The sequence below is a fragment of the Anomaloglossus baeobatrachus genome, chromosome 3 (assembly GCF_048569485.1).
Source record: "Anomaloglossus baeobatrachus isolate aAnoBae1 chromosome 3, aAnoBae1.hap1, whole genome shotgun sequence".
NCBI lineage: Eukaryota > Metazoa > Chordata > Amphibia > Anura > Aromobatidae > Anomaloglossus > Anomaloglossus baeobatrachus.
The window spans coordinates 681,637,569-681,653,654 of NC_134355.1; the positions used below are offsets into that span (position 1 = coordinate 681,637,569).

A 16,086-nucleotide genomic window follows, 5' to 3' on the forward strand; every position below is an offset into this window, starting at 1 on the left:
CTCGTTGGCTGCCGGCAGTGTTTTCTCTGGCTGGTCTCCCCGAGATCAGTGATTGTTTTGTCTTGTTGTTTTGTCTGGTTTGAAAGAGTGCAATGGGCATAGCCTAGGAGGACTGTCGGCATCAGAACCCCAAAAGAACCGACCGGTATCGAGCACGACGGGGTACAGGACACTAAGTCAGGAGCAGGTTCATTGTCCTGATAATTAACCTGGGAGGGAGAGTATCTTCACGAACTTCCCTAGGAGCTCAGAGATTGAAGGCATCAGCACACCGCGGGGGATAGGGTTTCCCAGAAAAGCAACCCAACTGAGATCCCAAGTGCCAGCCATCAAGAGCACAGCTGCCATACACTCAGGTAGCAGGGCCCCAACAGCTTCACGCCAAGGGGCCACAACGAACACTAAAATTGTGTACGGAGGCGGCTTTGGATTACCCAGTGACACCGGTGGGAGCGGACAGCTGAACGGGTTCCCCTCTAGTGAATGGATGCACAGAGACTTTGGTTTATCATCAGTGTGAGTGTCTGCTTTTTAATCCTCATCCAGCACCACGACAGTCTACAGTGAGTAACCTGGTCCCCTGCACCCTGCGCTCCCAACTATCCACCAAAACCCCAGAGGCCGGGGCCTTCCCTACCAATGGAGGGACTGACACCTTGCTGCCCAACACCATCTGCCCCGGTTCTCCTTCCAGCAGCGGCGGTACTCCCATTACCGCAACCCACAGGTGGCGTCACAAATGTCTCCCCTGTAAATACCCCCTTACATTTGAGTGGCCGCAAACCCCCGGGTCCGGAGACCCTCAGGCCACAGTAACCCCGGATCCGAGCAGTTCGACTGTTGCTGGGGCGGTACACGAGCGCTCCACTGGTGCAGGTCCTGACGAGGCTTCTGTATTTTTTCGACATTTTGGAACTTCCATGGAAGTGAATGGAGATAGCAACACATGCACAGCCCTTTCCTGTCTCCAGGAGTGTGAGATGGGAATGTGGCGCCCCTGTGGTTAGGTGCTACAGGGGAATACAGCACCTTAACATCAAGGTGCAGTGCCCTTTGGTTACAGGTGAAAGAGAGAAGAAATGCAGAGCCTTATATTAGATTGAGTAACATTGACTCAGCAGCCCCCACCTTCATATTCCTGGGACTGTTTATATAGTAGGTCCATAAGGGGGTGGAGCCTAGCTGAGCGTGAGACGCGACGTGATTGACAGGACGACTGGGTGACAGTTGGTCAGTTAACAGTCAGTCAGAAAAGACAAGAAGAGACGAGAGTAAATTGATGACTGAAAGAAGGGCTACAAATAACATAGGCCCGACGTCCTGAGCGAGGGTACCCCAAAAGAAAAGAAAGACACAGGAAAAGGGGTAACCCAGACGGAAAGGGGACGCTTTAGGTCTGGCGAGAGCCGGCTGAAGAGTTCAGGTCGACACCGGTATAACGGGACCGAGGAGGTTTGTCAGGTTTATCCCCAAAACCATTGACCGTTAACCTGGGATCCTAATTAAGAGGAGTCCCGGCACCCATCAAGAGCCTGACTACTAACCCCAAGCCGAGTCCACAACGCTGTTGCGGGATAGATAAAGAAATCGTGCAGCATCAGACCCCCGGGAAAACCAGTGACGAGACTAACGAGTGGGATAAAGAGGGAGTCACAGAGCCCTCAGAGCAGAGACCGAGAAAGAGACAAGGAAAGGTTACCTCAGAGAGAGACTCTGTCATCAAATCTCCTCTGAAACTTGTGACCATCGGCCTTCTGGTAACCGAACTGTTTCTGTGTACTGTGCAAAACAAACCAGATGCTAGTAAAAAGTACGTGTTCAAGCTGATGTGGACTCGGTGTGTCGTCTCTCCGCCATTCGACAGGACCTTGCGACATCAGAGAAGAAGGCAGCCATCACCGCTCGGTCGCTTCCCTCCTGGTCAGCGACCCGCCGCCCTGAGGTAAAATAGCTCCACCTGTGGGGAGCTGAGAGATCTTCAGCTGCCATCACCATCGCCTCAGAGGTCAGCGGTGGGCAGCGCTGGTATATCCCGCTTACCAGACACCAGAGGTGGCGTCACGTATATCCCCAAAATCATCCCTGTACCCCATTCCACAGGCCGCAGAGTGAGCGCCCAGGGCACGAAACCGGGACCGACCACCTGTGATAACGCCATCGAGAGTAAAGTATCCGTAGTCCCGGCGCCAGAGTAACCCCCTATCGAAAGCCCTGATGGTCGACTCAGGAACCTTCTTCATGAATGTGTTGCATTTACAAATGGAAATACGTCTTTAAGATGCATTTTGGGTTTTCTCTGTGTGTTTAATGTAATGAAGGTCATTTGAGGGATTGATGGGAGCAGCGCTGCGGGAAAAGTAAGGGAACGATTTTCTGAGGTGGAGTTGCCCTTTAAATCGTAATTAGTACCAGTCAGTGACACCCGGGTGGCTAAGTGGTGCTGTTATTTTCCTGATAGATCGTTGCCTCTGGAGAGGATCCCGACGAGTCCGATCCCCAGGACAGAAGAAAGTGTGGACATGTCCTGTATAATCAGTGCGGGGTCCTGGAATCTCTCAGACATTTCCATCTTTTATTGGCCTGGGGACGGTAACATCTGCTTCACCAGATGACCACTAAATCTGACTGTCGCCCCGCGAGGAAAGATTAGTGGAAATGTCATGTTTCATTTACATAATACTTCAAGGGTTCTTCATGAGAACATATGAAATCAGCTGAGTAGTCTGCAGTCTGACAATCGCAATGAGAAACGCGAGGAAACTAGTGATGACCGGGCACTACCATGCTCGGGTGATCAGTACTGGTAACTAGTGATGAGCAGGCACTACCATGCTCGGGTGATCAGTACTGGTAACTAGTGATGAGCAGGCACTACCATGCTCGGGTGATCAGTACTGGTAACTAGTGATGAGCGGGCACTACCATGCTCGGGTGATCAGTACTGGTAACTAGTGATGACCGGGCACTACCATGCTCGGGTGATCAGTACTGGTAACTAGTGATGAGCAGGCACTACCATGCTCGGGTGATCAGTACTGGTAACTAGTGATGAGCGGGCACTACCATGCTCGGGTGATCAGTACTGGTAACTAGTGATGAGCGGGCACTACCATGCTCGGGTGCTCAGTACTGGTAACTAGTGATGAGCGGGCACTACCATGCTCGGGTGCTCAGTACTGGTAACTAGTAATGAGCGGGCACTACCATGCTCGGGTGCTCTGTACTGGTAACTAGTGATGAGCAGGCACTACCATGCTCGGGTGCTCAGTACTGGTAACTAGTGATGAGCGGGCACTACCATGCTCAGGTGCTCAGTACTGGTAACTAGTGATGAGCGGGCACTACCATGCTCGGGGGTTCAGTACTGGTAACTAGTGATGAGCGGGCACTACCATGCTCGGGGGCTCAGTACTGGTAACTAGTGATGAGCGGGCACTACCATGCTCAGGTGCTCAGTACTCGTAACTAGTGATGAGCGGGCACTACCATGCTCAGGTGCTCAGTACTGGTAACTAGTGATGAGCGGGCACTACCATGCTCGGGTGCTCAGTACTCGTAACTAGTGATGAGCGGGCACTACCATGCTCGGGTGCTCAGTACTGGTATCTAGTGATGAGTGGGCACTACCATGCTCAGGTGCTCAGTACTGGTAACTAGTGATGAGCGGGCACTACCATGCTCAGGTGCTCAGTACTGGTAACTAGTGATGAGCGGGCACTACCATGCTCAGGTGCTCAGTACTGGTAACTAGTGATGAGTGGGCACTACCATGCTCGGGTGCTCAGTACTGGTAACTAGTGATGAGCGGGCACTACCATGCTCAGGTGCTCAGTACTGGTAACTAGTGATGAGCGGGCACTACCATGCTCAGGTGCTCAGTACTGGTAACTAGTGATGAGCGGGCACTACCATGCTCAGGTGCTCAGTACTGGTAACTAGTGATGAGTGGGCACTACCATGCTCGGGGCTCAGTACTCGTAACTAGTGGTGAGTGGACACTACCATGCTCGGGTGCTCAGTACTCGTAACTAGTGATGAGTGGGCACTACCATGCTCGGGTGCTCAGTACTGGTAACTAGTCATGAGTGGGCACTACCATGCTCGAGTGCTCAGTACTCGTAACTAGTGATGAGCGAGCACTACCATGCTCGGGTGTTCAGTTCTTTTAACTAGTGTACAAGAATATAACTACTATAATACTGCCCATATGTACAAGAATATAACTACTATAATACTGCTCCTATGTACAAGAATATAACTACTATAATACTGCTCCTATGTACAAGAATATAACTACTATAATACTGCCTCCTATGTACAAGTATATAACTACTATAATACTGCCCCCTATGTACAAAAATATAACTACTATAATACTGCCCCTATGTACAAGAATATAACTACTATAATACTGCCCCTATGTACAGGAATATAACTACTATAATACTGCCCCTATGTACAAGAATATAACTACTATAATACTGCCCCCTATGTACAGGAATATAACTACTATAATACTGCCCCTATGTACAAGAATATAACTACTATAATACTGCTCCTATGTACAAGAATATAACTACTATAATACTGCCCCCTATATACAAGAATATAACTACTATAATACTGCTCCTATGTACAAGAATATAACTACTATAATACTGCCCCCTATATACAAGAATATAACTACTATAATACTGCCCTCTATGTACAAGAATATAACTACTATAATACTGCCCCCTATGTACAAGAATATAACTACTATAATACTACCTCCTATATACAAGAATATAACTACTATAATACTGCCCCCTATGTACAAGAATATAACTACTATAATACTGCCCCGTATATGTAACTTGTCTTTTATTTTATAACTTATTTATGCTGTTTTCTCATTTGATATTTTCTGGAATCGCTTCTTCATTCTGCTCTATTGTTCTCTGTTGTCAGTACTTTTGTTCCACGACTACTCCCTGGCATAAATCGATTTTACTTCTGGCTGCTTTTCATGGGTCGGAGCGAACGCGTTGACATCAGTTACAAAATGTTCAACTTTGACTGTCTGTTTAAGCAGTACGTGCAGGACTGGGCCATTCCCATGTGAGTATTACCAGTAAACAAAATGATACAAAATGCTTTGAAAATATAGAATTACTAGAAGGTGGCCGGATTCTACGCATCGGGTATTCTAGAATTTATTGTGCAGTTAATGTATGATTTTTGTTATATATATCGATGTTGTTGTGTGTAGTTGCCAGTGTTTGTGTAGGGCGCTGTAAATGTTCTGGGTGTTGTCTGGCTGGGGGGGGGTGTGAGAGCGGTGTTGTTGGTGTGTTGCGTTGTGTGTGTTGCGTTGTTTGTGGAGTGCTGTGTGTTTGCAGCGTTGTGTGTGTGTGGTGCTGTGTGTGTTGCGCGGTTTGTGTAGGTGTGTGTGTGTGGGGTGAGTGTGTGTGTTTTGCGGGAGGTATGTTTTGTGCAGTGTGCGTGTGTTGCGCGGTGTATGCATATTTTTGTGTGTGCCGCAGTGTTTGTGTGTTGGCTGTTGTGTGTGTGCGGCGTTGTCTGTGTGTGTGGGTGTCTGTGTAAGGTGGTGTTTGTGGTTCCCAGTGTGTGTGGTGTGTTGTGCGGTGTGTGTGTTTTGAGGGGAGGTGTGCACCCCCATCGTGCTCCATCCCCCATGCTGCGCACCCCCCATCGTGCTCCTTCCCCCATGCTGCGCACCCCCCATCGTGGTCCATCCTCCATGCTGCACACCCCCATCATGTTCCATCCCCCATGCTGCACCCCCCATCGTGCTTCATCCCCCCCATGCTGCGCACCCCCCATCGTGCTCGTTCCCCCATGCTGCGCACCCCCATTGTGCTCTATCCCCCATGCTGTACACCCCCCATCGTGCTCCATCCCCCATGCTGCGCACACCCCATCGTGCTCAATCCTCCATTCTGTGCACCTCCATCATGCTCCATCCCCCGTACTGCACACCCCTATCATGCTTCATCCCCCCATGCTGCGCACCCCCCATCATGCTCCATCCCCCCATGCTGCGCACCCCTCAGAGAGGACTATAATTGGAGGACTATAATAGGAGGAGTATAATAGGAGGGGTTGTGCTGGGGGGAGAGGAGTATAATAGGAGGAGTAATCCTGGGGAGAGAGGAGTATAATAGGAGGAGTAGTCCTGGGGGGAGAGGAGTATAATAGGAGGAGTAGTCCTGGGGAGAGGAGTATAATAGGAGGAGTAGTCCTGGGGGGAGAGGAGTATAATAGGAGGAGTAGTCCTGGGGGGAAAGGAGTATAATAGGAGGAGTAGTCCTGGGGAGAGAGGAGTATAATAGGTGGAGTAGTCCTGAGGAGAGAAGAGTATAATAGGAGGAGTAGTCCTGGGGAGAGAGGAGGATAATAGGAGGAGTAGTCCTGGGGAGAGAGAAGGATAATAGGGGGAGTAGTCCTGGGGAGAGAGAAGGATAATAGGGGGAGTAGTCCTGGGGGGAGAGGAGTATAATAGGAGGAGTAGTCCTGGGGGGAGAGGAGTATAATAGGAGGAGTAGTCCTGGGGGGAGAGGAGTATAATAGGAGGAGTAGTCCTGGGGGGAGAGGAGGATAATAGGAGGAGTAGTCCTGGGGAGAGAGGAGGATAATAGGAGGAGTAGTCCTGGGGGGAGAGGAGTATAATAGGAGGAGTAGTCCTGGGGGGAGAGGAGTATAATAGGAGGAGGAGTCCTGGGGAGAGAGGAGGATAATAGGAGGAGTAGTCCTGGGGGAGAGGAGTATAATAGGAGGAGTAGTCCTGGGGGGAGAGGAGTATAATAGGAGGAGTAGTCCTGGGGGGAGAGGAGTATAATAGGAGGAGTAGTCCTGGGGAGAGAGGAGGATAATAGGGGGAGTAGTCCTGGGGACAGAGGAGTATAATAGGAGGAGTAGTCCTGGGGGGAGAGGAGTATAATAGGAGGCGTAGTCCTGGGGAAAGAGGAGTATAATAGGAGGAGTAGTCCTGGGGGGAGAGGAGTATAATAGGAGGAGTAGTCCTGGGGGGAGAGGAGTATAATAGGAGGAGTAGTCCTGGGGAGAGAGGAGGATAATAGGAGGAGTAGTCCTGGGGGGAGAGGAGTATAATAGGAGGAGTAGTCCTGGGGGGAGAGGAGTATAATAGGAGGCGTAGTCCTGGGGAAAGAGGAGTATAATAGGAGGAGTAGTCCTGGGGAAAGAGGAGTATAATAGGAGGAGTAGTCCTGGGGGGAGAGGAGTATAATAGGAGGAGGAGTCCTGGGGAGAGAGGAGTATAATAGGAGGAGTAGTCCTGGGGGGAGAGGAAGATAATAGGAGGAGGAGTCCTGGGGGGAGAGGAGTATAATAGGAGGAGTAGTCCTGGGGGGAGAGGAGTATAATAGGAGGAGGAGTCCTGGGGGGAGAGGAGTATAATAGGAGGAGTAGTCCTGGGGGGAGAGGAGTATAATAGGAGTAGTCCTGGGGGGAGAGGAGTATAATAGGAGGAATGGTCCTGGGGGAGAGGAGTGTGGGGCCCCGAGGTGCGGTGTCGGTGCAGCTGTGCATTACCTTCAGGGACTCCACGCGGCTGGAACTTGTCACAGGTAGGAAATCCTCTATTTTGATTGTCGTGACGCCACTCTCAGAATTGCGGTCAGTGGGGACCGCCACTGCAGGTTAGGGGTGCCTGGGGCTGATGGTGGGTGCAGTCGGTTGTAATAGCCTCCTGAGAGTGAGGCAAGCCCCAGGGCCCCGTGTAGGTGTGTGGAACTACAAGTCGCAGAATGACTCACACGCACAAGCAGAATGTCTTTCAGGGGTTTTACTCACTGATGATGGCAGGGTGAGTAACCCGGGCGTAGCTGGGATAAACCAGGCTGGAACCAGGTGTCCTTCAGGCTGACTGATGAGGGTGGCTACCGACTCGCCTTCCTTAGCCCTTTGTGTTTTGGGGTAACCCCTGCTTGAAGCCCTGCTGGGGTCGCCCAGGGAAGTTGCTGGTGCCTCTCTCCCCTTCCTTTTGGCCCGTTTGCTTGTAGCCTGGACCAGGTCACTCCGGCTGCTTGCCTCCTGTGAGCTATGGGCCCTCACTTTGCTACGTGGCTGCGGACTCTGTGGTGTTGTCTTGGGGGTGTAAAGTGCCCCCTCAAGCAGGTTTGGCAAAGGACAGGTGGATCTATCCCTGCACTGGGACCTGTTACCCGGTTGGGCCTGGTATCTCCCTGACAGTCTCCTTACTCTCCACTCCGTTGCTCTCTCTTTAGCCTTGTGTGGATTTCGGACGGCACCACTAGGTGACCGTTCTCCCCCGTCGGTAGTCACTGCGCGGACGCTGTTAGACTGCCACAGCTCCAGGGTCTGCTTCTGCTCCCCCTGAGCTGCACACTAAACCGGCTCACTCGTGGGACCTGCACTGCTGCTCCTGTCTGAGCTCCACTTCCATGCTCCTCACTCCTCCACACTCTGCTTCAGACTGCTCTTCTCCTCCTCCTCTTTTTCCTTTTGTGCCTGCCTACGTCACCTAGCAACCAGGCTCTCTACCACACCCCTTGAGAGGAGATGGAGGCTTCGCCCCCTCCTGGGATCCCCAGGGGTCCTCCCAAAGGTACATGTGTGAGACCTGATCACTATGCGCCTGTGTAGTCACACCTCGGTCAGCCTTCTGGATTACCTGTATTGTACTGTCCCCAGCATGGGTGCAGTACTCAGTGGTGCCTGACCAGGTCAGGGGCGCCACAGGAGTATAATAGGAGGAGTAGTCCTGGGGAGAGAAGAGGATAATAGGAGGAGTAGTCCTGGGGAGAGAGGAGGATAATAGGAGGAGTAGTCCTGGGGGGAGAGGAGTATAATAGGAGGAGTAGTCCTGGGGAAAGAGGAGTATAATAGGAGGGAGTAGTCCTGGGGAGAGAGGAGTATAATAGGAGGAGTAGTCCCTGGGGAGAGAGGAGGATAATAGGAGGAGTAGTCCTGGGGAGAGAGGAGTATAATAGGAGGAGTAGTCCTGGGGAGAGAGGAGTATAATAGGAGGAATAGTCCTGGGGAGAGAGGAGTATAATAGGAGGAGTAGTCCTGGGGAGAGAGGAGTATAATAGGAGGAGTAGTCCTGGGGAGAGAGGAGTATAATAGGAGGAGTAGGCCTGGGGGGAGAGGAGTATAATAGGAGGAGTAGTCCTGGGGAGAGAGGAGTATAATAGGAGGAGTAGTCCTGGAGGTGAGGAGTATAATAGGAGGAGTAGTCCTGGGGAGAGGAGTATAATAGGAGGAGTAGTTCTGGGGGGAGAGGAGTATAATAGGAGGAGTAGTCCTGGGGAGAGAGGAGTATAATAGGAGGAGTAGTCCTGGGGGGGAGAGGAGTATAATAGGAGGAGTAGTCCTGGGGAGAGAGAGGATAATAGGAGGAGTAGTCCTGGGGAGAGAGGAGGATAATAGGAGGAGTAGTCCTGGGGAGAGAGGAGGATAATAGGAGGAGTAGTCCTGGGGAGAGAGGAGTATAATAGGAGGAGTAGTCCTGGGGGGAGAGGAGGATAATAGGAGGAATAGTCCTGGGGAGAGAGGAGTATAATAGGAGGAGTAGTCCTGGGGGGAGAGGCGTATAATAGGAGGAGTAGTCCTGGGGAGAGAGGAGTATAATAGGAGGAGTAGTCCTGGGGAGAGAGGAGTATAATAGGAGGAGTAGTCCTGGGGAGAGAGGAGTATAATAGGAGGAGTAGGCCTGGGGGGAGAGGAGTATAATAGGAGGAGTAGTCCTGGGGAGAGAGGAGTATAATAGGAGGAGTAGTCCTGGAGGTGAGGAGTATAATAGGAGGAGTAGTCCTGGGGAGAGGAGTATAATAGGAGGAGTAGTTCTGGGGGGAGAGGAGTATAATAGGAGGAGTAGTCCTGGGGAGAGAAGAGGATAATAGGAGGAGTAGTCCTGGGGAGAGAGGAGGATAATAGGAGGAGTAGTCCTGGGGAGAGAGGAGGATAATAGGAGGAGTAGTCCTGGGGAGAGAGGAGTATAATAGGAGGAGTAGTCCTGGGGAGAGAGGAGTATAATAGGAGGAATAGTCCTGGGAGAGAGGAGTATAATAGGAGGAGTAGTCCTGGGGAGAGAGGAGTATAATAGGAGGAGTAGTCCTGGGGAGAGAGGAGTATAATAGGAGGAGTAGGCCTGGGGGGAGAGGAGTATAATAGGAGGAGTAGTCCTGGGGAGAGAGGAGTATAATAGGAGGAGTAGTCCTGGAGGTGAGGAGTATAATAGGAGGAGTAGTCCTGGGGGGAGAGGAGTATAATAGGAGGAGTAGTCCTGGGGGAGAGGAGTATAATAGGAGGCGTAGTCCTGGGGGGAGAGGAGGATAATAGGGGGAGTAGTCCTGGGGGGAGAGGAGTATAAAAGGTGGAGTAGTCCTGAGGAGAGAGAGTATAATAGGAGGAGTAGTCCTGGGGAGAGAGGAGGATAATAGGAGGAGTAGTCCTGAGGTGAGGAGTATAATAGGAGGAGTAGTCCTGGGGGGAGAGGAGGATAATAGGGGGAGTGTCCTGGGGAGAGAGGAGGATAATAGGAGGAGTAGTCCTGGAGGTGAGGAGTATAATAGGAGGAGTAGTCCTGGGGGGAGAGGAGTATAATAGGAGGAGGAGTCGTGGAGGGAGAGGAGTATAATAGGAGGAGTAGTCCTGGGGGGAGAGGAGTATAATAGGAGGAGTAGTCCTGGGGGGAGAAGAGTATAATAGGAGGAGTAGTCCTGGAGGTGAGGAGTATAATAGGAGGAGTAGTCCTGGGAGAGAGGAGTATAATAGGAGGAGTAGTCCTGGGGAGAGAGGAGTATAATAGGAGGAGTAGTCCTGGGGGGAGAGGAGTATAATAGGAGGAGTAGTCCTGGGGGGAGAGGAGTATAATAGGAGGAGTAGTCCTGGGGGGTGAGGAGGATAATAGGAGGAGTAGTCCTGGAGGTGTGGGAGTATAATAGGAAGAGTAGTCCTGGGGAGAGAGGAGTATAATAGGAGGAGTAGTCCTGGGGAGAGAGGATTATAATAGGAGGAGTAGTCCTGGGGGGAGAGGAGTATAATAGGAGGAGTAGTCCTGGGGGGTGAGGAGGATAATAGGAGGAGTAGTCCTGGAGGTGTGGAGTATAATAGGAAGAGTAGTCCTGGGGAGAGAGGAGTATAATAGGAGGAGTAGTCCTGGGGAGAGAGGATTATAATAGGAGGAGTAGTCCTGGGGGGGGAGAGGAGTATAATAGGAGGAGTAGTCCTGGGGGGAGAGAAGTATAATAGGAGGAGTAGTCCTGGGGAGAGAGGAGTATAATAGGAGGAGTAGTCCTGGGGAGAGAGGAGTATAATAGGAGGAGTAGTCCTGGGGGAGAGGAGTATAATAGGAGGAGTAGTCCTGGGGGAGAGGAGTATAATAGGAGGAGTAGTCCTGGGGAGAGAGGAGTATAATAGGAGGAGTAGTCCTGGGGGGAGAGGAGGATAATAGGAGGAGTAGTCCTGGGGGGAGAGGAGGATATAGGAGGAGTAGTCCTGGGGAGAGAGGAGTATAATAGGAGGAGTAGTCCTGGGGAGAGAGGAGGATAATAGGAGGAGTAGTCCTGGGGGGAGAGGAGGATAATAGGAGGAGTAGTCCTGGGGAGAGAGGAGTATAATAGGAGGAGTAGTCCTGGGAGAGAGGAGTATAATAGGAGGAGTAGTCCTGGGGAGAGAGGAGGATAATAGGAGGAGTAGTCCTGGGGGGGAGAGGAGGATAATAGGAGGAGTAGTCCTGGGGGAGAGGAGGATAATAGGAGGAGTAGTCCTGGGGGGAGAGGAGGATAATAGGAGAGTAGTCCTGGGGGGAGAGGAGGATAATAGGAGGAGTAGTCCTGGGGAGAGAGGAGTATAATAGGAGGAGTAGTCCTGGGGAGAGAGGAGTATAATAGGAGGAGTAGTCCTGGGGAGAGAGGAGTATAATAGGAGGAGTAGTCCTGGTGAGAGAGGAGTATAATAGGAGGAGTAGTCCTGGGGAGAGAGGAGTATAATAGGAGGAGTAGTCCTGGGGGAGAGAGGAGTATAATAGGAGGAGTAGTCCTGGGGGGAGAGGAGTATAATAGGAGGAGTAGTCCTGGGGGGAAAGGAGTATAATAGGAGGAGTAGTCCTGGGGGGAGAGGAGGATAATAGGAGAGTAGTCCTGGGGGGAGAGGAGGATAATAGGAGGAGTAGTCCTGGGGAGAGAGGAGTATAATAGGAGGAGTAGTCCTGGGGAGAGAGGAGTATAATAGGAAGAGTAGTCCTGGGGAGAGAGGAGTATAATAGGAGGAGTAGTCCTGGGGGGGAGAGGAGGATAATAGGAGGAGTAGTCCTGGGGGAGAGGAGGATAATAGGAGGAGTAGTCCTGGGGGGAGGGGAGTATAATAGGAGGAGTAGTCCTGGGAGAGAGGAGTATAATAGGAAGAGTAGTCCTGGGGAGAGAGGAGTAAAATAGGAGGAGTAGTCCTGGGAGAGAGGAGTATAATAGGAGGAGTAGTCCTGGGGAGAGAGGAGGATAATAGGAGGAGTAGTCCTGGGGGGTGAGGAGTGTAATAGGAGGAGTAGTCCTCGGGGAGAGGAGTATAATAGGAGGAGTAGTCCTGGGGAGAGAGGAGTATAATAGGAGGAGTAGTCCTGGGGAGAGAGGAGGATAATAGGAGGAGTAGTCCTGGGGGGAGAGGAGGATAATAGGAGGAGTAGTCCTCGGGGAGAGGAGGTATAATAGGAGGAGTAGTCCTGGGGAGAGAGGAGGATAATAGGAGGAGTAGTCCTTGGGAGAGAGGAGTATAATAGGAGGAGTAGTCCTGGGGAGAGAGGAGGATAATAGGAGGAGTAGTCCCTGGGGAGAGAGGAGGATAATAGGAGGAGTAGTCCTGGGGAGAGAGGAGGATAATAGGAGGAGTAGTCCTGGGGAGAGAGGAGGATAATAGGAGGAGTAGTCCTGGGGAGAGAGGAGGATAATAGGAGGAGTAGTCCTGGGGGAGAGGAGTATAATAGGTGGAGTAGTCCTGGGGGGAGAGGAGTATAATAGGAGGAGTAGTCCTGGGGAGAGAGGAGTATAATAGGAGGAGTATTCCTGGGGAGAGAGGAGTATAATAGGAGGAGTATTCCTGGGGAGAGAGGAGTATAATAGGAGGAGTATTCCTGGGGGAGAGGAGTATAATAGGAGGAGGAGTCCTGGGGGGAGAGGAGTATAATAGGAGGAGTAGTCCTGGAGGTGAGGAGTATAATAGGAGAGTAGTCCTGGGGGGAGAGGAGGATAATAGGAGGAGTAGTCCTGGAGGTGAGGAGTATAATAGGAGGAGTAGTCCTGGGGGGGAGAGGAGTATAATAGGAGGAGTAGTCCTGGGGAGAGAGGAGGATAATAGGAGGAGTAGTCCTGGGGTGAGAGGATGAATAATAGGAGGAGTAGTCCTGGGGGGAGAGGAGTATAATAAGAGGAGTAGTCTGGGGGGAGGAGGATAATAGGAGGAGTAGTCCTGGGGAGAGAGGAGGATAATAGGAGGAGTAGTCCTGGGGAGAGAGGAGTATAATAGGAGGAGTAGTCCTGGGGAGAGAGGAGGATAATAGGAGTAGTAGTCCTGGGGTGAGAGGATGATAATAGGAGGAGTAGTCCTGGGGGAGAGGAGTATAATAAGAGGAGTAGTCCTGGGGGGAGAGGAGTATAATAGGAGGAGTAGTCCCTGGGGAGAGAGGAGGATAATAGGAGGAGTAGTCCTGGGGAGAGAGGAGTATAATAGGAGGAGTAGTCCTGGGGAGAGAGGAGGATAATAGGAGGAGTAGTCCTGGGGAGAGAGGAGGATAATAGGAGGAGTAGTCCTGGGGAGAGAGGAGTATAATAGGAGGAGTAGTCCTGGGGGAGAGGAGTATAATAGGAGGAGTAGTCCTGGGGTGAGAGGATGATAATAGGAGGAGTAGTCCTGGGGGGAGAGAAGTATAATAAGAGGAGTAGTCCTGGGGGAGAGGAGTATAATAGGAGGAGTAGTCCTGGGGAGAGAGGAGTATAATAGGAGGAGTAGTCCTGGGGAGAGAGGAGGATAATAGGAGGAGTTAGTCCTGGGGAGAGAGGAGGATAATAGGAGGAGTAGTCCTGGGGTGAGAGGATGATAATAGGAGGAGTAGTCCTGGGGGGAAAGGAGTATAATAGGAGGAGTAGTCCTGGGAGAGAGGAGTATAATAAGAGGAGAAGTCCTGGGGAGAGAGGAATATAATAGGAGGAGTAGTCCTGGGGAGAGAGGATGATAATAGGAGGAGTAGTCCTGGGGTGAGAGGAGTATAATAGGAGGAGTACTCCTGGGGAGAGATGATGATAATAGGAGGAGTAGTCCCTGGGGGAGAGGAGTATAATAGGAGGAGTAGTCCTGGGGGAGAGGAGTATAATAGGAGGAGTAGTCCTGGGGAGAGAGGAGTATAATAGGAGGAGTAGTCCTGGGGAGAGAGGAGTATAATAGGAGGAGTAGTCCTGGGGGAGAGGAGTATAATAGGAGGAGTAGTCCTGGGGAGAGAGGAGTATAATAGGAGGAGTAGTCCTGGGGAGAGAGGAGTATAATAGGAGTAGTAGTCCTGGGGTGAGAGGAGGATAATAGGAGGAGTAGTCCTGGGGAGAGAGGAGTATAATAGGAGGAGTAGTCCTGGGGAGAGAGGAGTATAATAGGAGGAGTAGTCCTGGGGGGAGAGGAGTATAATAGGAGGAGGAGTCCTGGGGGGAGAGGAGTATAATAGGAGGAGTAGTCCTGGGGGGAGAGGAGTATAATAGGAGGAGTAGTCCTGGGGAGAGAGGAGGATAATAGGAGGAGTAGTCCTGGGGAGAGAGGAGGATAATAGGAGGAGTAGTCCTGGGGGGAGAGGAGTATAATAGGAGGAGTAGTCCTGGGGGGAGAGGAGTATAATAGGAGGAGTAGTCCTGGGGGGAGAGGAGTATAATAGGAGGAGTAGTCCTGGGGGGAGAGGAGTATAATAGGTGGAGTAGTCCTGGGGGGAGAGGAGTATAATAGGAGGAGTAGTCCTGGGGGAGAGGAGTATAATAGGAGGAGTAGTCCTGGGGAGAGAGGAGTATAATAGGAGGAGTAGTCCTGGGGAGAGAGGAGTATAATAGGAGGAGTAGTCCTGGGGGAGAGGAGTATAATAGGAGGAGTAGTCCTGGGGAGAGAGGAGTATAATAGGAGGAGTAGTCCTGGGGAGAGAGGAGTATAATAGGAGTAGTAGTCCTGGGGTGAGAGGAGGATAATAGGAGGAGTAGTCCTGGGGAGAGAGGAGTATAATAGGAGGAGTAGTCCTGGGGAGAGAGGAGTATAATAGGAGGAGTAGTCCTGGGGGGAGAGGAGTATAATAGGAGGAGTAGTCCTGGGGGGAGAGGAGTATAATAGGAGGAGTAGTCCTGGGGGGAGAGGAGTATAATAGGAGGAGTTTTCCTGGGGGGAGAGGAGTATAATAGGAGGAGTAGTCCTGGGGGGAGAGGAGTATAATAGGAGGAGTAGTCCTGGGGGGAGAGTAGGATAATAGGAGGAGTAGTCCTGGGGAGAGAGGAGTATAATAGGAGGAGTAGTTCTGGGGGGAGAGGAGTATAATAGGAGGAGTAGTCCTGGGGGGAGAGGAGTATAATAGGAGGAGTAGTCCAGGGGGGAGAGGAGTATAATAGGAGGAGTAGTCCTGGGGGGAGAGGAGTATAATAGGAGGAGTAGTCCTGGGGGGAGAGGAGAATAATAAGAGGAGTAGTCCTGGGGAGAGAGGAGTATAATAGGAGGAGTAGTCCTGTGGGGAGAGGAGTATAATAGGAGGAGTAGTCCTGGGGGGAGAGGAGTATAATAGGAGGAGTAGTCCTGTGGGGAGAGGAGTATAATAAGAGGAGTAGTCCTGGGGGGAGAGGCGTATAATAGGAGGAGTAGTCCTGGGGAGAGAGGAGTATAATAGGAGGAGTTGTCCTGGGGGGAGAGGCGTATAATAGGAGGAGTAGTCCTGGGGAGAGTGGAGTATAATAGGAGGAGTAGTCCTGGGGTGAGAGGAGTATAATAAGAGGAGTAGTCCTGGGGTGAGAGGAGGATAATAGGAGGAGTAGTCCTGGGGGGAGAGGAGTATAATAAGAGGAGTAGTCCTGGGGGGAGAGGAGGATAATAGGAGGA

General features: G+C 51.3%; 1 protein-coding gene across 1 annotated transcript in view; it reads left to right on the forward strand.

Moving 5' to 3' along the window:
* The window catches only part of LOC142295770 (L-gulonolactone oxidase-like), a 310,763-nt gene that overhangs the window by 281,275 nt on the left and 13,402 nt on the right, over window positions 1-16,086 (forward strand). The window contains exon 9 of the mRNA XM_075338857.1: window positions 4,951-5,100. Within this exon, the coding sequence (XP_075194972.1) occupies window positions 4,951-5,100 (150 nt within the window). The remainder of the gene's footprint in view (window positions 1-4,950; window positions 5,101-16,086) is intronic.